This window comes from Nicotiana tabacum, chromosome 14 (genome assembly GCF_000715075.1).
Source record: "Nicotiana tabacum cultivar K326 chromosome 14, ASM71507v2, whole genome shotgun sequence".
Classification (NCBI taxonomy): domain Eukaryota; kingdom Viridiplantae; phylum Streptophyta; class Magnoliopsida; order Solanales; family Solanaceae; genus Nicotiana; species Nicotiana tabacum.
Window position 1 is genome coordinate 76,023,035 of NC_134093.1, and position 24,948 is coordinate 76,047,982.

The following is a 24,948-nucleotide window of genomic DNA, read 5'->3' on the forward strand; positions in this document are numbered from 1 at the left end:
GCAAGCGTGTAGCAGCACTAAGCATGATTATAAGCATAAAGAGCAAATAAAGCAGGTAAGTACATAATTGCAATTTTATCTGTAATTAAAGCAATGTACAAATAAATCTAGATGCCAAATTAGTCTAATTCTGCTAAGATCAGAACCTAAGCATGAATTCCCCAGCAGAGTCGCCAAGATGTTGCACCATATTTTGCACTAGTCAAAATAAGATTCAACTTGTGGTTTCTCTATTGTTGATAAATGAGCGCCGCCACCTAATATTTAAAGGTATACTAGGGTACATTTTAATTACTAAGTCGTATCCTTTATAGGTCATCTAACCGGTGAGATTATGGGTAAGGGTTCTTGTTCTTCTAAGGGGAAGGTGTTAGGCACCCCTTAAAATCTACCTGAGGTAGCTCCATAGATCTTAGACCAATTTTATGGGATAAGTTATTTGTACTATGCTTAATTACTATTAACGAGTATGACTTACTATATATCTAAGGGAGAGTATAAAAAGGGATGTGAGACTTAAGAGGAGTGTGAATTTATAAAGGAGTTTAATGATATGTTGAAAGAGTTTTGAAATGTGTTTGTAAATGGCTTATATTTTAAAAGGGCTTGTAGAAAGAGGTCAACTCATGAAAACACTTGGTTTAGGGAATGGGTGTTCATGTAACACTAAAAGGTGTTTATAAAAGTGAGCGAGAACATAGTAATGATATAATTAAATTATAATTAGCGAAATGAGGATTAATTATTTAACTAATCCTTTTAAATCCTATATTGTTTAAGGCTTGCCTATGTTTTATATAATATTAAAGCATAAAATAAAGCGTGTGATCTAATATATGAGTGTTAAATACATGACAACAAAAATACGACAAAGCAACAAGACAGCCGATAAAAGGTAATGAAGTAGTAAACTAGATTAAGGAGCAATAGACAATAATAAATATAATTGAGGGAAAGAGGACTAGACTCTGGTAATTGGGCCTCAAAAAGGCAGGCCCAGCAATAAAGAGACGCGGCTACGACTTATGTTGGACTCTCCAAAAAAATATAACAAGGCTGGGATTGGGCTTGTGTCATGCCCAACCTCGGGAAGCACGACCGGTGCTCAACCGAGTGAACCCGGCCGAGCAAGCCTGTTAGATACTTTCTACCCAATTAACCCATGATCAAGAAAAGACATGATTTCATTAATTATACAGTAGGAATCTCATTCATACAATCCTAAATCGTTTCATTAGTAATTGCGCCTTTAAGTCTCAAAATACACATTTCTTATAGTTCAAGGGGAATAAGTGATCATCCACAACATAACTTGTTTAACATTCCCAACACCCATGTATATCCCACATAGTGTCTACAGAGCCTCTAAAGATACAAAAGAGAGTAAAGATGGTGCCGGCAACAAGGCCCCGGCTATACCTCAAAAAGTGACCATAATATAAACAAAAGGTACAATACATGACCACAGAATGAAATGGGGCTCACCGAGTCCGCTAAGAAAAGGATGCAACACTATCTGTGATCAACACTGTCTGCTATGTAACCACCTGCATCCATTTAAAGATACAGCACCCCCGACAAAAGGGATGTTAGTTACGTCGAATAGCACTAGTATGTAAAGCTAAACACCAACTCAATAGAATGAATAATAATACAAGAGGAACAATCAAGAATTCAATAAGGGCTTCAAATAATATTAAAACAACAAGTTAAGGATCATATACATTTTCAAGTTAATTTCCATATTATTAGGTTGGGTGGTTTTTAGTACCGATATTTCTCAAATCACAATACCTCCGTATTCTTACACGGAGTCTGATCTCGGCCCGATCTGCTAGGCCATATCAATTTAGACATTACCACAATTTCATTATATTTTCTAGCATAGTGCCACCATGTGTGCGGCATGGCATCCGATCACGGCCCGATCGGCTAGGCCATCTCATTTGAGACATCAACCATTTTCACAATTTCATCCACAATACCACCGCGTTCTTACACAGAGTTCGATCTCGGCCCGATCGGCTAGGCAATCTCATTTGAGACATCACCCATATTCAATTAGTCATCTCAATTCATATTTCTTTCCCATACTTTCAATATAATGGCACGAGTGGCCCCAATTATAAAGTTATTCTTGGCGCTAGGCCGTATTTCATAATTCAAGTTCTTTTCCAAGGTCCAATATGAGAGCTTGCCCGAGTACTGTTCTTACTGCAAACACCTTGATCACCTATCTCACGCCTGCCCCAAAAGACTGAAAGAGGAAGAGATGCAGAAAAGGCTAGCTAGTTCCTCTTCCTTGGCACGGACAACCCAGATATAACTACAGGATAAATTAGAGCTAAACAACCATCACAACATCCCAATCAAGGTAAGCGGCAACAACAAGTGGAGCAGGATCATATTAACACTAATCAAGACATAGGATACCAACAAGAAAAGATGCACCAAATCATAGGGAATCAACCTTCAACTAAAGATTGGCAGACTCAAAAGAAAAGAAATTTAAAAGGAATTCAGCAGAATAAGACCAAAAAGACACAAGTCGTTTACATCCCAAAGCAAAATACCAACAAACAAACAGAATTACCATCACAAGAGCATCCAGCCACCCAAAGCACAGGTATAACCTCTATTAATTCTCCAGCTCCACTGGAGAGGAGTGTAGATTCTGTGGCTCAGAATCATGCTAATTCCTCTTCTCCCCTTACTGTTAATGTTGAAGTTATTGGAGGAAGGAAAGATGTTCAGGAGAAACCTATAGTGGTTCAGGATGGGGATCCTAAGGAGGTGGTTGTTCCTCGTGTTTTGCATGTGTGTGCTGAGGCACCTGGGGACCATAGGATGGACCAAATACCCCTCTGCTACCATTTCTCAATATCCAAGCATTCAGGAGACATCATAAATACAAGCAGAAACATGTGTGATTCCTATTTCTACTAATGGAGATCATAGAAACAAGGTTGATAACGGAAAGACTATTGGTACCTCAGATATTATCACAACAAAACAAAAAAATAACCCTAGTCAGAAAAAGAGAAGGCAGATGAGGAAACAAAAAAATGCACAGAAACTTCTCAGTTCTACAAGTGCTGATGGATCACAGAATCTTGAAACCAATTCTGAGCTCCTAGCTCACCAAAGAACTGATGTATTTCCTATAGATACTCCCAAGAGCAACTTATCTGATATAGCACAAAAGGTGGAGGATTCAAGAAATAGGTCTGAAGCAGTACCAAACGCAACTACAACTATGGTTATCCACTCAAATTTTAGGGAGCATGTTTCCTCCCAAGTACAAGATATCTCAAATGGGCTTGGGGAAAATGAATACAATCATATGCAATCAGAAGATGAGGTTAACATTGGAGCTGAGGCAGATGATGAACACAATATAGATTTGGAAGAAGAGTATACATGCAATCAGCTTCTTACTACTATCAATGGTGCCACAGATTTTGATTAAATGATTGAATCACATGGCTTGTCACCTAGAAATAACCCCCCCTCCCCACTACCTCACCAGACGTGAGGCTTCCAGTATTAAAACACCACCAAAGTCAACCACTCCCAAAGTGTTTCTATTATTAGTAAAAACATATGGAATGCAAGAGGCATCAGAACTGCTGGTGCCATTGAGAGACTCAGAACCCTGAAACAACTCCATAAACTTTCCTTCATTGTAGTACTTGAACCTTTCCTTGATAGTACCCACATCAACCACTATAGAATTCAACTATCCATGCAACACTCTGCCTCTAATGTTAATGATAAAATCTAGATTTTCTGGGATCAGCATTTCACAGGCACAGTCATTGATCATGATGAGCAGTAATTGACTATCGCATTGCAGCATACTAAAGATGCAGAACCTTTCCAAATCACTGTCATCTATGCCAAATGCAAATAAATTTGAGAAGACCTCTTTGGGAAAGCCTCAGTCAAAAGTCTATGATATGTTTAATTCCCTGGTGTGTCATTAGAGACTTCAATATGATTACATCTATTGAAGAAAAGATTGGGGGTCTTCCTTACCAATTGAATAAAAGCATGGACTTCTTGAGGATGATTGAAGATTATGGATTTGTGGATCTAGGCTTTTATGATCCTAGATACACTTGGTCAAATGGGAGAGGCCAAGGCTCAATTGTCTGGAAAAGACTGGATAGGAGATTGGTCAATGATAATTGGCTAATATCATATCCTACAACATCTATCACTAACATCTCCTCTGTAGAATCTGATCACAATCCTCTTCTCTTGGAAATAAATGTGAGACAGGACACAAGCAAAAGATACTTCATGTTTCTCAATTACTGGGTTGAAAAATGAGAACTTCCTTCCTCTAGTTCAGGAGGTCTGGAACAAAGAAGTCAATGGCAATGCCATGTGGATTTTTCATCTATAGCTTAAAGATTTGTCCAATACCTTAAGCAAATGGTCTAGACAACAATATGGAGATATCTTTCTGAAATCCAAAGAATATGAACACAAGTTGAAGCAAGCTGTGATGTCCTGGGCTCAAACCAATGATGGCAATGACAGATAGAACTTTCATGAGCTTCAAGCTAATTATGTGAGATATATGAAGCTAGAAGAGTCCATCCTAAAGCAAAAAACACAGTTGTAATGGTTTAAAGAAGTGGATTCCAATTACAGAATTTTCACAACCTGATTAGAGGGAGAAGAAGGAAGTTGTTCATACATAAAATCAAAGATGATGGAGGATAATGGGTTCAGGGCGATGAGGCTATTGGTGAAGCAGCATGCACATATTTCCAGAACATCTTCATTGAAACAGGAGATGCTATCAGAGAAGACCTATTATCCTATATCCCATCCTTAATCACACTAAAGGACAATGAGTTCCTTACTAAAGATCCAACTTTGGCAAAACTCAAAGAAGTGGTCTTCTCAATGATTCCATCAAGTGTTGCAGGACCAGATGGAATGAAAGGAAAGTTCTTCCAATCATACTGGCACATTATAAAATCTGACTTACCGAATGTGGTTCTGGACTTCTTTTGAAGTGCTACTACACCAAAGTTCATTACCAGTGCTTGCTTGGTCCTTTTACCAAAAGTGAAATTTCCTAACTCCTTTGAAGAATACAGACCAATTAGCCTCAACAACTTCCTGAACAAGATCATATCAAAAGTTATTGGTTCTAGACTGGCTCCTATCCTTCTTAAAATAATTTTTGCAAATCAGTCTGTCTTAGTGAAAGGAAGAAGCATATTTGAAAACATAATGTTGGCATAGGAAATTGTTCAAGGAATTAAAAACCTAACATTGGCTCTAATGTAGTCATCAAGCTTGACATGGGCAAAGCTTATGATAGAGTTTCCTAGGGATTTACATGCATAATGCTGAGACGAATGGGTTTTAATGAGATGATCATTGACATGATATGGAGAACAATGTCAAACAACTGGCACTTTGTCATCATAAATGGTACTAAATGTGGATTCTTTCACTCTACCAGGGGATTGAAACAAGGTGACCCACTGGCCTCATCTTTTTTTATCATTCGAGCTAAATTACTATCAAGAATGCTCAACAACCTATCACATGATCAGTTTTTCAATGGTTTCTATATGGAGAAAAGAGGTCCATAAATCAACCATTTGAGCTTTGTCGATGATATCGTCATCTTCACATCTGGCCCCAGGAGTTCTCTATATCATGCACAACCTCAGTAAATATAAGGAAACATCTGGTCAACGAATCAATAAACAAAAGAGTAACTTCATGACCTCCCCATCTGCCTTCAATTCTACTGTCAGAAGAATATAGCAAGTAATAAGTTTCAGCAAGAAAGAGTCTCCAATCACGTATCTAGGTTGTCCTTTCTTAACTGGCAGAATGAGAATTGTGTACTCCAATTCCATTGTAGCCAAAGTTGTAGGTAGGATCAAATGATGGCCAAGCAGAGTCCTCTTATATGGAAGAAAATCCACATTGATTAAACATGTACTACAGCCTATTCCCCTTCATCTTCTTTCAGCACTCTACCCTCCAAAAACTGTCTTGAAGCAGATTGAAAAACTGGATACTAATTTATTCTAGGGCATGGAAAAAGACAGAAACAAAGATCATTGGTCATCTTGGCATAAGCTAACATTTCCTATGATTGAAGGAGCAACTGGTTTTAGAACAATGGAAGATGTCTGTCAATCAATGAGATTCAAATAATAGTGGACATTTAGAACTAATACCTCTCTCTGTAGAAACTTTATTAGAGCTAAATACTTCCAAAGATCACATCCAATTTCTAAGAAACGGGACACAGGACAATCACAAGCTTGGAAGAAGATGATGACCAAAAAAAAAAGAAGCAGAGAAATATATTCAATAGAGGATGCACTCTGGCAATTGTAGTTTTTGGTGGGATAACTGGTTGGGTACAGGTGCACTTGCTAATTACAGAAGTGAAGGGGTAGACCGGGTAAAATTATAGTTTCCCACTTCTGGGAAAATGGACAGTGGAACCTTCAGAGGTTGAATAGAATTGCTTCAGCTCATATGATTCATCTCATCATGCAAATTCCCATCCATTATATGCCATAACCTTAAGACCAACCCATTTGGACACCCACAATCACTGGGCCATTCACATGTGCTTCTGCATGGGACGTGATAAGGAATAATAAGCAACCCAACTTCACCAACAAAATGACCTGGCACAAAAGGATCCCATTCAAGTTGTCCCTTTACTTGTGAAGGGCCCTCAGAAACAAGTGGCCAACGGATAACAGGGTAATATCATTTGGTAACCCCACTGTTACCAGATGTGTCTGTTGTACCAGACCTGCAGTTGAAATAGTTAATCACATTTTCAGTAGAGGCCACTTTGCAACATTTGTCTGGAAGAAATATGGAGGGCCAACTGGAATCGAAACTGAAAATATGCCACTAAGACTTCTTCTTATGAACTGGTGGTTACAGAAAAGAAACAATGAGGTTCAAAAGTTAATCCGGGATACAGTTCCTATCATCATTTGTTGGAATTTATAGATGAATAGATGCTCTGAAAAGTATGGAGGAAAGAAGTCTTCTATAACTAGAATCTTTTTTTCCATTAACTCTGATATTCACCTTCTTCTTCATGCAACTTACCCTGCTATCAGATAGACTCAAATATGGGTGGATCTTTACTCTATCATTGAGGATACCAAGCATTGCACTACCACTCAACAAGTTGTTTGGACTAAACCAAATGCCAATTTTGTTAAAGTCAATTCTGATGGTAGTGCACTAACTAATCCAGGAAAGATTGGCGGTGGGGCTATCATTAAGAATCACTTAGGGGAGTTTCTTCAAGCAATTGCTTGTCAATTGGGTGATGGTACCAACAACCTTACAGAAACATAAGCTGCTTTCATTGGTATCCAGTGGTGTATTATCAATGGGTATAACAAAATTCACCCTAAAACAGAATCAACTCTGTTGATCAAATGGTTGACAACCAACTCTGATCCTCTATGGACCTTAAAAATGAATCTGCAAAAACTGAGAAACCTATATCTACAATGTGAGGAAGTTCAGTACTCACATATATAGAGAGAAGCCAACTATCCTGCAGACTCTTTGTCCAAGCTTAGCCATGAATTGCCTGCAGTAACTTACTTCTCCAGTGTCAACACTTTGCCTACTCATATTATGGGTCAAATTCAACTGAACTTCCTGAAACCCCTGCCTTTAGGCAAAAGAAAACACACAGAATTATACCGCCACCTCACATTACTTCTACTTCTTCTTATGGTTATGGCTAAAATAGGATTCTTAAAACAATATCTTTATAGTCCCCATATATCCAAATCCACGAAAGACCAAAATCCAGCACTTTTGGAAATGGACACTCGGTCCAGTTTTTCACTGACATGTTTGTTCTTTTGTGCAGGTTCTCTAAGCACACTTCTAACAATCCAATGTTATAAGAAGTGTTGTACTCTGATCCTCTCTCACCCAATAGTCACCCAACCCATATATTTTAAACTACCATATCTACAGCCACTAGTACACAAATGTAGTAGAGACCATTTTCTTCTTACAGACTCCCCCCTTCCCTTATTTTTAAACACCCATTCCAGAATCCAAAGAAAAATGCAAGAATATAGCCACCACCACAAAAACAATCTTTTCAATAACTTAGCTTCCTTTTTTGCAGGTACAATTCACTATGCTATACTCAATCATTTGACTTATACACAGTGTGTGATATTAGCAATCTCAAGGCTCATCCTACTGAGTGTTAGTCAAAGGTTCACAGTATCCCATAAACCTTATGCAATATGGAAGAAAAGATTCTGTAGCATCTCTTTGAAGAAGCAACTATTTCATCCCACCAACTATAACTCTACCAAACAAGCTTTTAGATGCCACAAGAACCTGAGAGCAACAATCCATATTCATACACACAAGAACAATAGCAACAATGGTCATAATATACAACAATGTTGCTCTAATGTCAGAAATGTCACAACCATTCATTGGAAGCAAGACAATGGTGCCCCTTTACTACTAATCCGTTTGCTGATTTTTGTAGGTATAATTGACAGGTCTAGATCACTGGTGCATTTCCAAGGTATGGTATTAGCATCCCGGATACTCAATCTGTTGGAAATACATCAGTCTTCCAGGGTCTGTCTTAATAATCCTTCCAATGTCACACACTTGTTTGGGTACAACAGGTCCACTCTAAGGTTTCAAATAATAGAGCCTCACACAACTAGGGGCCCAAACCTTGGCCATCATATCACTACTGTTACCAGAGTTCAACTCCAAAAGTCTACACACTGTATCAACCTTACATTGAAAAATGAAGTGTCTGGTTTCTACACCAATTATCAGCTACTACAAGTCCACCTCCTCTCCACAGTTTCCAGGATAAAGACATCAACGATAAGCTCAATCGCTTATGTCAGCTGCACTATTCAGAGGCAGCAAGATTAGTCTTCAAATTGGCTTTCTTTGATCTCATTGTCAAAGCTAAATTAAAGACAGCTTGTACCATACACATCTGGTTTTTGTCATATTTCAAAGGGAGAATACACTTATCTTCTAGATGTAGGCTAATTTATTTCTGGAAGATGTATTCCCAAACTGCTTACATAATTGCCTTAAAATCAATTCTTTGTATAGTTGACATAGGTTCATTTCACAATATTTTTGTATACCGAATTGTCTGCCAACTATGGATAGGCAATTAGCTCTTCATTATAGGTCTAACTTCACTCACTGTACATGATTCAATTGATTGTCATTTTTTGGGCAATTAATTGTTTATCCACCATAGATTTAGAGGTAAGGTCCATGTCCCCCTCCTTTGTTGTACTAGTTGCAATTTATTTATAAAAACAACCTCTAGGCACAAGGCCTATTGGATTTGACCAAAAAATGAAATATTACAAACTCGGAGGCACGAATTACAACCTGAACAAATACAAGCCCACTAAAGCATTTATAGGCCCAATACCCAAATAACCCAGGGATATCGCCATGCCTTCAATGGTCTTAATATTCGTACAACATCAGACCCAAAACCCCTGGCTTACCAAGGTAATCTGAATTCAATGCTCAAGCCCAATAACATAATAACCCAATACCAGCCCCAAAATGGGTGACTCACTTACCCAACTGGATGCCAATTTTAACCACACAAATGACAAACTACACATGAAATTAATTAAGCAAACTTGAAGTCTACATACATAATTCTTAAAATTGTAACTAATAGCAACTCTCAACAAGGCATATGGGCAAGATCACATAAGGCATTCACATGGAATACACAAGATGGGTTCATGCTTGTATTTTTAGAGGTAAAGTTAAATTAATAAGAGTAGCTATCATAGGGTAATAAACTACTTCAAGTAAAGTTCCAAAGCAACGCATAGTCCAGAATTAGCCTTAAGGATTTTCAACATAAGATTTTAGCATGAGGATCTAAACAGAATAACAGACATGGGCAAGTGAAATATCAGTCTTCACATGGGAGTTTCTAGCATGAGAGCCTAGTAAAAGTATGATCACAATTAGTATAACAAACAGGCTGGTAGCATGGTGTACAATAGTTGACAAGAAATAACTTAGTTGAACATGGGAAACTTAACATGCAGAGTATCAGTTGCGGTACAAAGTGTTCAAAACAATACCAGAACTCATGATATATCAACTCATAGATTAACAAGACATGCGGGTACTAGGTCTTCACCACATACATGAGAGAGGTTAGATATTTTTGTTACACCCCATGTTTTCGTACGTGAAAGTACGCCATAAGTAAATTGATGAAAGCTCGGAAATGAGATGTTACATCCCGCATTTTCGTACGTTAAAGTTTCATCGTAAGATAATCGATGTAAGCTCGGGAAAGAAATTATTTTGAGGCTATAAGTATTATGCTATTTCAAACAAGTGATAAGTAAATTCGTGAAGGTGAGAGGGTAAGCGTATCGAAAAAAATGAGTTTCGTCAAAGTTTGATATTTTAAGATAAAATACGATCCGAGCTATAATACCCGGTATTTATGGACTAATGTCATATAAGGTACCACATGACCATGATAGTAAGGTGTATGAAGTGTGTTAAAAGTGATTAGTATTTTAAGTAATTTGGGATAATTCTTAATTATGTGGGTAATTGGTTAATGGGAGATTAATTAGTTATTTAAGGAATTAATGATTAATAAATCAAAATTTTGGATAAGTCTAAATCCCCCCCCCCCAAACGTGGAAGCCCATCATTCCAATTAGTGAATCTTTAATTTAATTGCAAGGTGGACATTTGAGAGAGTTTGGTGGCTTGGTCATCACCTAGTGAGGCCCACACCCACCAAGGTTTAATAAAAATGTCACTAAATCACTTTAGGAGATGGATATCTCTACAATACGAGGGATTAAAGTTTCAGTCAATTCATACAAGGATTCATATGGTTTTGACATGATTTATTGAAACAAAAATTCAAACAGATTTCTTAGCATCTTAGCAACGTGAGATTTTATAATTCTAAGAGAACACAGTACAATCTTTCTCAAGAATATCATACGGATCTTTCCCTACTTCGATCCGTCGTTACGTGTTTTGTCGCAATTGACGTGTATTAGAGGGATTGTCAAGAGAATCAACTTAGGTATGTTAAGGCTATCCCTTCTTTCCTTTTGGCCTGACCTATACGATACAAACGAAACTAGTAAATGCACAACTTTCATAAATGACTCTACTCATATAAGTACTAGAAGTGCCTATGTTCTTGATTTCCCATGTTTCCTATTATTCTATCATCTGTTCATGGGTCTCAAAAAATACGTAAGTTGATAAAGTTTATTTCTCGATATTAATCAAAGGCATATTGATCTTATGACATTCTAAGGAATCTTAGTGACGTATTTCTTATACATTTTATGCATTTATGCATGCACATTGACCCATGACCAGATAGCGTTATATATACATATATTATATGTATATGGGATATGAAAAAAGGTTACGACGTTATATACGCACCACCACCTGATCAGCTGGTATACGTTGATGACTTGCCCACAGTGGCCGAGATGATATGATGGGATGCCCTTAGAGGCTTGATGATGTTATGAACTTATATACCTATGCATGGTATGACATTTATATGCATATGCATAACATTATAAATATGAAATGATTCACAAAGCTATTCATACATACATGTCGAGTTTGTTACTCCATGTTCCTCTCATGTCTATTATTTACTGATTTTCATTCCTTACATACTCGGTACATTATTTGTACTGACGTCCCTTTTACCTGGGGACTCTATATTTCATGCCAGTAGGCCCCGATAGATAGGTTGAGAGTCCTCCAAGTAGGCATCAGCTCAGCAGAAGGTGTTGGTGCGCTCCATTTGCTCCGGAGTTATTTATTTGGTCAGTATGATTTGGTCATGTATTGATTAGTATAGCGTGGACCTGTCCCGACCTTTATGGTATTAATCTACTCTTAGAGGCTTATAGACATATGTCATGTACGTGAAAGACTGTATTGCCTTGTTGGCCAATGTTTTGAGTATATAAAGGATCATGCCGGCCTTATAGGCCCGTATGTCATATGTATAAGTTTGTATTACATGTGGGGTCATCCAATGTTGAGTATTCCCTCATGTTTTATTCTACTTATCTCACGACAACCTTTCTGGTTCATTTATCTAAGATAGTATAATACGAAAGATACATTACGTTGGTACTCGGTTGAATAAGGTATCGCGTGCCCGTCACGGCCTATTGGTTTGGGTCGTGACAAAAGTGGTATCAGAGCAGTTCTATCCTAGGGAGTCTACAAGTCGTGTCTAGTAGAGTCTTGTTTATGGGTGTGTTGTGCACCACACTTGTAAGCAGGAGGCTACAGGGCATTTAGGACTGTAACTCTTTCTTCTTACTCTAGATCGTGTGGTAGAGCTCAGTTGTAAGAACTCAATTTCCTAAACTCTATCTTATTCGTAATAAACAATGTCTACATCCAGAAAGACAGTTGGTAAGAGATTGCATGTGGCAGTGGAAGAGTTGAGTCAGAGGAACTCGATTTTTCATGATGCTTATGATGAGTAAATGTAAGGTCTTCAGCAGATCATGTGTGTACTAAAATATGTAATCTTCTTGATAAGGAGCCTTAAGGCAAGAATATCTATCCACCCATATTGTGAAAATCAATGAGAGATTTAGAAGATAGATACAAGTTTCAACAAGTAAAAGAAGCAAGGTGAAGAAGGGTACGAGGAGCCCAGTTAATGAAGATTATCAGTATTTACAATTCAGGAAGAGAAATATAAGCATTTTGAGTTACCTTCAATAATAACAAATGTATGTACAATCGGCCACACTCATCTCAGTTATGCCCTATGGGAACTAACAGATATGGTTTGAGAGAAGGACGGGATATCAGGATTCGTCTGGGGTTAGAGAAACCCAAAATGGTGAATGGATTGTTTGAGTTAATTGACATTTCCGAAGGATATTATAAATGTGCTAATAGATCTCCTTGTGAGACACCCAGATTGTGCATTCTAGAATAGTACAACTAGATATGAATACTAGAGTGTTAATTTTGTTTTTACAAAGACAATTACTGGAATCCTGGAATGAATAAATATTACCTTAGTATGGCTCCCGTCCCTAGTAGAGAGAGAATGTTAGGCAACCCGAAGAGCCAGTGGATGGAGCAAGGGGAGCTAGAAGTAGAAGAATGTCTTGTTGAAGTTTTCAGAATAAAGTGATAGATAGAAATGTTAGCAGAAATATAAGAAGAGAGTTAAGGAAGCATTATGAGTAAGATGTGATACATGTATGACAACGGTAGATCAAAAACAAATGATGACAGTATTACAAAGTTTATATTCAAGTGAAGGAAAATATGAGAGGCGATAGGCCTCGAGACCACGAAAGAAATAGGCCATATAGTCATATCCTCATTTCGAGAAATAAGTTTGTGACTCCAACGCGACTACCAGAAGGAAAAGTTAAACCCCAGAATAATAAAAATCAGTATGGATTGGTGAATAAGGTAAACTAAACATGAATTAGGGACTGAGTGATTTGATAATAGTCGGCATCATGAGAATTTCAGAGATTGCATTCCGGTGATAATAGAATGGGCGACAGAAGAATAACCTTTAAAGGTCATTCAGGAACACGCTTCCCTAAAGCAAGCAATGTGAGCAAAGTTAAGCTTAAGGGACTGTATGTGCCAGTTACACTAGGTGTCTCCCTCGCGAGTAAGGAATTTTGTTATCCTTGGTACAAAAAGATTTTCGCAAGGCAAGTAAGGGTCATCGATGATGTGAAATGATGCCAAAGATGAAGAGGTAAAACATCTATGTGTAGATCATCGTAGAACTAAATCTTAGTACTCCCAAAAGGGGGGAATATGGAGTGATGCTATGAAATGTTAAAGGGAGAATGCGATAAAAATGAGAAAGGGATGAGGTTGCACTCATTCAAATCCTATAGATATGCAATGATTCCAGAATATTATGCAAACACGACGTCAAGGAAAGGAAGTAAGGGTTCCTTCCCGGGTTGTTATGGATAAATAAGGAGCCAGTGCGAGAGGTAAGTTAAGACAAGGGAAATAACCCAAGAAAGATTACGCAGAATATTGATATGAGAATGGGCCAACGAGTAGTTAGTAGTTGATTTAGGAAGAGCCTAGTTATGGCTAGACAAGAGGTTACAGACAAATCAGCAGATCGTGCAAGATAAACATAGTGAACCTCAACATAGTAAATTCAGCCTCGCAGTTATGACATTGTAATACTTGAGATATATTCAGATAGGAGTTAAGTAAGTTAAAGGTACCGTATGAGTGTTATGGAAATAAAAGAGAATCCCAATAGGAAGACAGTCAAAATATTAGTTCAGAAGCAACCCTACAAGCACAAGGGCATGGAAATAAGTAACTATAGATAGTTATAGGCGAGGAAAGACATCAAAAATTCCGTTGAGTATACGATGTAATAAGCTTGCAGCTTTACAAGAGTCAGAGGGTCCTCCCTAAATACTACAATGAAAGGCTAGCTGAGGAAAAAAGGAAGAAGGCTTCAACCTAAGCATAATAACTTGAAGAAGAAATGGTCATGTAAAAACAGTCTCACTACAATATTGTATGCACTCGATAAGAAAGCGACACCTACCATGGCTAATGAACGGGAAGTAAAATCAAAAGTAGGATTCAAGATCATATGAGTTGCACAAAAAAATTCAGGCATGCATGGGAACTAAGATAAGCTAATTATGCACGCGACAAGGGGCAGAAAGACTAGGAAACGTAATAGCTTACGTTTAAAGAAAGATGAGAAGGAACGAAAGTAATTATTTGATCAATGATCAAGAGTTAGTTACGTTATGAACGCACTTAAGATTTCAGAGTATTATCTATGCAGCATATATGTTGACAATCGTACAGCCGTAGAAAACTCCGATATAAGTTAAAAGAAAGAATTGAGTCCAGGTCATAGACAAAGGATTGAATCGTTAGAAGATTGTATCATGGATATTCCATAGCACCCATTAAAGGCTAAAGTAATAACTAATACCATGAGCTGCAGATCAGAAGATAGCTTAAGCCTACATAAATGTTGATCAGAGGGAAGAGGAAACTAAAGAGTCACATCAACTAAGTAAATCAGGAGTCTGATTATTGGACCAAGAAAATTATAGACCTCGTGATTGAAAACATTGCAGGATCACCTTTTAATATCATAGGTACAAGAGAGATAGTACATCAACCATATTCTATAACGGGGTCAGTATGAAGTTCCCACCGGATTGTGTATGCACTAGAGGTGTAAGTATTATAATAGAGTTTCAAGTTATGGATGCGAATTATACCTATATGGAAGGGAGGTCATGAAAGACATAGAAGATGTGATGCGAGATTTTAAGCTAAGTAAGATAAAGGTGGACAACGTACGAGATACTCAAATGCAGAAGGTTGTGAATAGTCTATACTTCGGATAAAAGGCTAGAAGTGCGGGGATTCAGTATCCAGGAATGTTAGCAGTGCCGTCAATGGCATGTTTTCCAGTCTATGGTTTCTAGGCATCGACAAGTATAATTAAGAGAGTAAAGAAGAGTTAGAGACAATATGATGTCTCGCTTGATACTCCAGAATGACATAAGGAAATCTATGATGCAAGCAAGTCGAAGGAAGGTTGCGAATAGTATAAATAGATATGTGTAGGTAACAAGCTAATGTATGGTAGAGCGACAAGATTTTAAGAAGACAAGAGTAAGGATAAGAAAAGGCCAGTGAGAAGGTGACGAGAATGGATAAGTCCTCAGGATTAAGCCCATGAGAACAAGAGAGCTGATGGTTTCTCTAAGTTATAGAAAGCTCAGTAAATAAACTTAAATAAGTCTAATACTAGTGAAATTTAAAAGAGATGGAATGCTGCCTTGGTGGTAGAATAAGGGTGTAATTGTGATAAATGGAGGATGATGTTCGAGTCTTTGATTGAGTAATGAATTGTATGAAATATGGGTATACCCATGTAACCAAGGGAGATTTCATGTATTGTACAGGATTAAAATACCCACGCAAGGTGAATCACATTTATGAAATATGGTTATGGAAGCATGGTATCGCCCCCAGGTGGATCAGTCTAATCATTTCAGATGTTCCCTGATGAGACATGAGCCCAACATCAGTGTTACATAAGAGGTCAAGTTATCAGTTGTAGATTATAGATCAACATTAAGGTGAATGAACAATGGATAGATAAAAGTTAGAAAGTATAAGATGACATTAGACCGTCATTCTTAAGATGAACAGTAATGAGGAAGCATTAAAGGACTTAGATTTATACATATGTGATAAGCAATGAGAGTAACCTGGAGTTTGGAAGCAGACCTCAGTAACGATAAATCGAAGTAAGAGTTATGGTACAGTATGGCCTACTTCGATGTAGTCAAGCTAATGTCACTCAGAGGGACAGCTTGTCATATTTCTGTATATGTTCACCAAGTAAGGCCTAGAGATTGGCTAAAAGCTAGAGGAAAGAGGAGAGAAGAGACGCATAGGCGCACATACAAAGTCAGAGTCGTACAAGCTGCATGATAGGAGGTAGCAACAGGCATGAGATTGGGAAGATTCTGAACACAAGTCATGGTGTGAGAAAGAGGCCTAAAGGGGGGAATGACATGGTCTTTGGATTTATTCACAGAATAGTTGCCTAGATGGCAAGGAGAGTACTAAAGTATTCGGAAGATATAAGTTATGAAAATGATAAGTGCATCAGTCAACATTCGAGGACGAATTTTCCAAAGGGGGGAATGATGTTACACCCCATGTTTTTATACGTGAAAGTAAGCCATAAATAAATTGATGAAAGTTCGGAAATGAGATGTTACATCCCGCATTTTCGTACGTTAAAGTTTTGTCGTACGTTAATCGATGTAAGCTCGAGAATAAAATTATTTTGAGGCTATAAGTATTATGCTATTTCAAACAAGTGATAAGTAAATTTGTGAAGGTGAGAGGGTAACATATCGAAGAAAATGTGTTTCGTCGAAGTTTGACATTTTGGGATAAAATATGTTCCGAGTTATAATACCCGGTATTTTGTGGACTAATGCCATACAAGGTACCACATGACCATGATAGTAAGGTGTATGAAGTGTGTTAAAACTGATTAGTATTTTAAGTAATTTGGGATAATTCTTAATTATGTGGGTAATTGGTTAATGGTAGATTAATTAGTTAATTAAGGAATTAGTGATTAATAAATCAAGATTTTGGATAAGTTTAAATGCCCCCTCCCCCAACATGGCAGCCCACCATTCCAATTAATGACTCTTCAATTAAATTGTAAGGTGGCACATTTGAGAGAGTTTGGTGGCTAGGTCATCACCTAGTGGGGCCCACACCCACCAAGGTTTAATAAAAATGTCTCTAAATCACTATAGGAGATAGATATCTCTACAATATGAGGGATTACAGCTTCAGTCAATTCATACAAGGATTCATATGGTTGTGACGTGATTTCATGAAACAAAAATTCAAAAAGATCTCTTAGCATCTTAGCAACGTGAATTTTAAAATTCTAAGAGAACGCGAAACAATCTTTCTCAAGAATATCATATGGATCTTTCCCTACTTCGATCAGTCGTTACATGTTTTGTCGCAATTGACGTGTATTAGTGAGATTGTCAAGAGAATCGGCTCAGGTATGTTAAGGCTATCCCTTCTTTCCTTTTAGCATGATCCATACGATACAAACAAAACGAGTAAATGCAGAACTTTCATAAATGACTCTATTCATAGAAGTACTAGAAGTGCCTATGTTCTTTATTTCCCATGTGTCCTATTATTCTATCATCTGTTCACGGGTCTCAGAAAATACGTAAGTTGATAAACTTTATTTCCTGATATTAATCAAAGGCATATTGATCTTACGACATTCTGAGAAATCTTACTAACGTATTTCTTATGCATTTCATGCATTTATGCACATTGACCCATGACCAGATGGCGTTATATACATGTATATTATCTGTATATGGAGTATGGGGAAAGGCTATGGCATTATATACGCACCACCACCTGATCAGCTGGTATACATTGTTGATTTTCCCACAGTGGCCGAGATGATATGATGGGATGCCCTCAGAGGCTTGATGATGTTATGAACGCATATACCTATGCATGGTATGATATTTATATTCATATGCATGACATAATACATATGAAATGATTCATAGAGTTATTCAGACATACATGCAGAGTCTGTTACTCCATGTTCCTCTCATGTCTATTATTTACTGATTTTCATTCCTTACATACTCGGTGCATTATTTGTACTGACATCCCATTTGCCTGGGGACACTGCGTTTCATGCCCGCAGGTCCTGATAGACATATTGAGACTCCTCCAAGTAGGCTATCAGCTCAGCGGAAGGTGTTGGTGTGCTCCATTTGCTCCGGAGTTGTTTATTTTGTCAGTATGATTTGGTCATGTATTGATTAGTATGGCGGGGCCCTGTCCCGACCTTTATGGTGTTTATCTACTCTTAGAGACATATGTCATGTACGTGAAATATTGCATGGCCTTGTCGGCCTATGTTTTGGGTATATAAAGGATCATGCCGGCCTTATAGGCCCGTATGTCATATGTATAAGTTTGTATTACATGTGGGGTCATCTAATGTTGAGTATTCCCTCATGTTTTATTCTACTAATCTCATGACAGCCTTTCTGGTTCATTTACCTATGATAGTATGATACGAAAGATACGTTACGTTGGTACTCGATTGAGTAAGGTACTGGGTGCCCGTCGCGGCCTATCGGTTTGAGTCGTGACAATTTCATCCTAAAAGTCTTAGGCAGTATTAGAGAACACAAGATTGTAAACAGAAAATCTTATAGCACACATTAAGTAGAAGGAAAGCATGTTTGGCATGACAACATGGTGAAGAATCAACTTTAGGAAAGTATTAAGTTGCACATTCTGGGCATAAATTGGTTTATCACAAGAATCTAGAACAAGGCAGAGAAGTAAACTCATGGCAAACAGTAGATATAAGCAATCAGGCACAAATACACTAGGCTAAACAAACTTAAGAGAGCCAAAAATCATTCATATTGAACACATGTAATAGACATACATCAGAGTTGGAATTTAGGCAAGTTCAAATGCTAGAAAATGTTTAGAGCTACAGAATAACTTTGAAGCAAATAAAAGACATACAAATTCAAAACATGAACACAAACAAAAGAGAACGAAATTGCGAGGGCTAAAGATACATACCAGTTGCAAATTAACGAACAAGTAAATAAGAAGAATAGTTTTAGCAGTACTTCAATTGTCAAAGGCAAAAGAGAGCTGCATGACCCCAAGCCCAGCGCGTCAAAGTTCAGAAGGGCTTCAGACGAGCCCGAGCAGTCTTCACACTTGGAAGGTCGATAGAGCGACTTCTGGTGGCCTTGGCTTTCAGCCGGCCAAGAACAAAAGTTTCAAGATAGAACGAGTAAGCAAGTGAGGGAGTTATAGATGATTAAAGATCGTTTTAGGGAAATTGGGGGATGGGTTTATATAGTGTTGAATTAACAAAAATTATAAAATGAAAACATGAATCGAATCACATATATAAGGAATGAATTGCATGTAGAACCTATTCCAAATGGGAGTAGGTAAAATACGGACAAACCCTAATTTGACAAAAAGTCAAAATATTAGCCAAAGATCTTGATGAATCGGACCCATATAACCTGGTTGATGAGTGTACCAAGTCAATTACATAGTGATGTCATGACCCAAACCGATGGGCCGCGATGGGCACCCGGTACCTTACTCAACCGAGTACCAACTTAACGTATCATTCTTATTACATTATCATATACACGTGACATACGGGACTAATAGGCCAACATGATCATTTATAAACTCAAAACATAGACCGATAAGGCTGTACAATCTTTCACGTACACGGCATATGTCTAAAAGCCTCTAAGAGTACATAAATGTTATAAAGGTCGGGACAAAACCCCGCCATACCAAACCATACACATCTAAATCATACTGACCAAACAAGCAACTCCGGAGCAAATGGAGTGTACCAATATCTTCTGCTGAGCTGATCGCCTATTTGGAGGACTCTCGACCTATCTATCGAGACCTACGGGCATGAAACGCTACGTCCCCAGGCAAAAGGGACGTCAGTACAAATAATGTACCGAGTATGTAAGTAATGCAAATCAGTAAATAATAGACATGAGAGAAACATGGAGTAAAAGACTCGACATGTACGTTTGCATAGCTCTATGAATTATTTCATCTTTATAATGCCATGCATATGCGTATAAATGTCATACCATGCATAGGTATATGTGTTCATAACATCATCAAGCCTCTGAGGGCATCCCATCATATCATTTCGGCCATTTTGGGCAAATCATCAACGTATACCAGCTGATCATGTGGTGGTGCATATATAACGCCATAACCTTTTTCCATATCCCATATACATATAATATACATATTTACGTGTGTATAACGCCATCTGGTCATGGGTAAATGTATATGTATAAATTCATGAAATGCATAAGAAATATGTTTATAATATTTTCTCGGAATGTCATAAAAATAATATGCCTTACGAAATACGTTAATAAGATTTTCTCGGAATGTCATAACAATAATATGCCTGTCGGATAAATTTTATCAAATACGTATTTTTCTGAGAACCATGAACAGAAGATATAATAATAATTCAGATAGGGAATCAAGAATATAGACACCCCTTATATTTCTATGAATAGAGTAGTTTATGGAAACTGTGTGTTTGCTCGTTTCTTTCAGTATCATTTGTGTCATGCCAAAAAGAAAGAAGGGATAGACTTAACATACCTTTAAGGTCAACGTTCTACTTATATCCATGAACAATCTCTTCCACGCCTCAATCATAATCACATAGCATGCCTGCTATTTTGTTAAAGCGTTGTAACAGAAGTTATTTAGAGGCTTTAGAGCATAGTGCTAGAACGTTTTCAAAGGCGGTTAATGTTCTTTTGCTTTGTATGATGTAAGGTTATTGATAATTGAATGAATTATACTAATATTCTGGTAGTAGTATAGAAAATAAGATAGTTTTACTTGTTTCCAAGTGCCATGATTACGTGTAACTCTTGTTGACACGTGTTATACTTTAGATCCATTATGTTGTCAAGCATCCACGTCCACCTATTTGTCAAGACCAATGAGTCACAATGACATAACTCCTTACTGCCATATTCTTGGCTTAATAATCTTATCCAATAGCTTTCAAGACTTGCTTAGTCATTATTTAATCCATACTTGCTGCCACGTTTTTGCCTCTTAGGCTTACCCAATCCAAGATCCTAATTAAGTATTCACTAATTATTAACTTCCCACTGAAATCAATAATTACCTGATTATCCACATAATTAAGAATGATCTCAAATTACATAAAATACTACTCACTTTTAATACACTTTATACACCTTACTATCATAGCCATATTAACCTTGTATGTTTTATCCCAAATCGGCAACCTTTAATTAAATTCATTTTCTTCAAATTGCTTACCTTCTCTCCTTCACGAATTTACTCACCATGTGTTTGAAATAGCATAATGCTTATAATCTCAAGAAAATCTCATCCCGCACTTACGTCGATTAACTTAGGACGAAACTCTAACACACGAAAATGCGGGAGCTTCCATCAATTTACATATGGCGTACTTTCATGTACGAAAACGTGGGGTGTAACATCATTCCCTCCTTTGGAACATTCTTCCTCGAATGTTGATTGATGCACTTATCATTCTCATAACCCATAGCTCTTGCGAATACTTTAATACTCTTCTTGCCATTTAGGTAACTGTTCTGCGAATAAATCCATAGGCCAGGGCATTCCCCCCTTTAGGCCTCCTTCCCACACCATGGCTTGTGACCGGAATCCTTCCAATTTCATAATTGTTGCTACCTTCTATCATGCAGCCTGTACGATACTGACCTTGTAAGTGCGCCTATGCGACACCTCTCTCCTTTTTCCACCAGCTTTTAACCAATCTCCAGGCCTCACTTTGTACACATATACAGAGCTTGATAAAATGTCTCTCTGGGCATCTATATGTATACTGAAGTTCTTCGCTCGATACTTTGTTGAACTTATGAATATTGCTATACCTTATTTCATAGATCTGTTTATCCATCCGTATGACTTTACTGCATCTAGGTGGATCATACTATACCATAACTCTTACTTCGATTTATCTTTACTGAGGTCTACTACCAAACTCCAGGTTACTTTCGTTACTTATCCCATATGTATAAATCTAAGCCATTTAATGCTTTGTCATCACTTGTTCATCTTAAGAATAACGGCCTAATCTAACCTCATACTTTTATCTATTCATTGTTGATTCACCTTAATGTTGATCTATCATTTACCACTGATAACTTGATCTCTTATGTAACACTACCGTTAGGGGTGATACTAACCGTATTTTATAGCATCCCAATATGACTCACCTTACATGGGTATTTTAATCCCGTACAATTCATGAAATCCCCTTCAAGTCATTACTCCATCGAAGGCCCAAATGTCATCCTTTATCTATCACAATAACACCCTCATTCTACTCTAGATGCTATTAGTCTTAGATTCCTTTGAGTCCATTCAGGCTATGCTGAACTTTCTATAACTTAGAGAAACTGTTAGCTCTCTTGTTTTCATGGGCTTAATCTCGAGGACTTATCCATTTTCGTCACCTTCTTTCTCCTCCTTACTCCTTTCATAAAACTTTGTTGTTTTATTATACTTTAGCTTGCGACCTATACATATCTATTTATACTATTCACAACCTTCCTTCAACTTGCTTGCACCATAGATTTCGTTATGTTATTCTGGAACATCAAGCGAGACATCACATCATCTCTAACTCTTCTTTGATCTCTTGACTAGATCTTTCGGTATTTAGAAACCATAGGTTGGGAGATATGCCACTGACGACGCCGCTACCATTCCAGCATATTGAATCCCAGTGCTTCTAGCCTTCTACCTGTAGTATAAATTATTCGCAACCTTCTGCATTTGAATATCTCATACGTTGTTCACCTTTACCTTACTTACCTTAAAATCTCGCATCACGTCTTATATCTCTTGCATGACCTTGCTTTAACACAGGTATAATTCACATCCACAACTTAAAGCTCTATTATAATACTAGCACCTCTGGTGCATACACAATCCGGTGAGAGCTTCATGCTGACTTCTTATGAGGTTGGTAATCTTCTTACTGGCTTTATCGTAGAGCCGTTATAGAATATGGTTGTTGTACTATCTCTCTTGTGCCTCTGATATTAAGGATGATCCTGCAATGTTCTCAATCATGTTTTCTATAATTGTTTGGGGCCAATAATCAGACTTCCCATTTACTTGGTTGATATAACTCTTCAGTTTCCTCTTCCTTCTGATCAGCCTTTATGTAGGCTTAAGCTATCTTCCAATCTAGGACTCATGGCATTTAGTTATTACTTTTAGCCTTTCATGGACGCTATGGAAAACCATGATACAATCTTCTAATGATTCAATACTTTGTCTATGATCTGGACCCAATTCCTTGTTTTAACTTATACCGGAGTCTTCTACGGATGATCATTAATCGAATAATTCCTTTCGTTCTATCTCAGTTTCCTTCAAATGTAAGCAATTGCTTTTCCTGGCCTTTGCCTCTTGTTGCGTGCATACTTAGCTTATCTGAGTTCTCACATATGTTGAGATTTTTGTGCAACTCATATGGTCTCGAATATTAATTTTGGTTTTACTCCCCGCTCATTGGCCATGGTAGGTGCCACTTTCTTATGGAGTGCATACAATGTTGTTGTGAGACTGTTGTTATAAGACCATTCCCTCCTTAGGTCACTGAGCTTAAGTTGAAGCCTTCTTCCTTACTTTCTCAGCTAGTCTTTCATTGTAGTATTTAGGGAGGACCCTCTGACTCTTGTAAAGCTGTGATCTTATTACGGACCTTTTGATGTCCTTCCTTGCCTATAATTATTCGTAGTTACTTATCTCTATGCCCTTGTTCTTGTAATGTTGTCTCTGAACTAATATTTTGACTGTCTTCCCAGGGGCACTCTCTTTTATTCCCTTAACATTCATACGGTACCTTTAAATACCCCGACTCCTATCTGAATATATCTCAAGTATTACAATTACATTAATGCGAGGCTGAATTCACTGTATTGGATTTTACTATGCTTATCTTGCATGATCTGCTGATTCATCTATAACCTCTTGTCTAGCCATAACTAGGCTCTTCCTGATCAATTACTAACTACTCGTTGGCCCATTCTCATCTTAATATTCCGCGTAATCTTTCTTGGGTTATTTCCTTTGCCTTAACTTACGTCTCGTACTGGCTCCTTATTTATTAATAACAACTCGGGCAGGAAACCTTACTTCCTCTCCTTGGCGTTGTGCTTGCACAATATTCTAGAATCGTAGCATATCTGTAGGATTTGGATAAGTGCCATCTCACTCCTCTTTTATTTTTACCGCATTCTTCCTTTACCATTCCATAGTCACTAGAACCACTTAGTTCCGATTTAATTCCACATCACACTATATTCCTCCCTTTAGGGGAGCACTAAGATTTAGTGCTAAGATGATCTACGTATAGATGTTTTACCCTCTCATCTTTGGCATCTATTCACATCATCGATGATCCTTACTTGCTTCGCGGTAATCCTTTAGTACGAAGGATAACGAAATTCCTCACTCGCGAGGGTGACACTTAGTGTAAATGGCACATATAGTCCCTTAGGCTTAACTTTACTCACCTCGCTTGCTTTAGGGAAGCATCTTCCTGAATGACCATTCTATGAATTTTTCATGAATCTTCTTCTATTGTCTACTCTATTATCACCGGAACAAGATCTGAAATTCTCA

The 24,948-nt window shown here is 37.6% G+C and overlaps 1 protein-coding gene across 1 annotated transcript; it reads left to right on the forward strand.

The window, feature by feature from the left end:
• Positions 1-3,996: 3,996 nt before the first annotated feature.
• LOC107822026 (uncharacterized) lies at positions 3,997-4,552 on the forward strand. The gene is made up of 2 exons (XM_075230181.1): positions 3,997-4,323; positions 4,412-4,552. The coding sequence occupies exons 1-2, from the start codon at positions 3,997-3,999 to the stop codon at positions 4,550-4,552; spliced, it is 468 nt and encodes a 155-aa protein (XP_075086282.1).
• Positions 4,553-24,948: the final 20,396 nt, after the last annotated feature.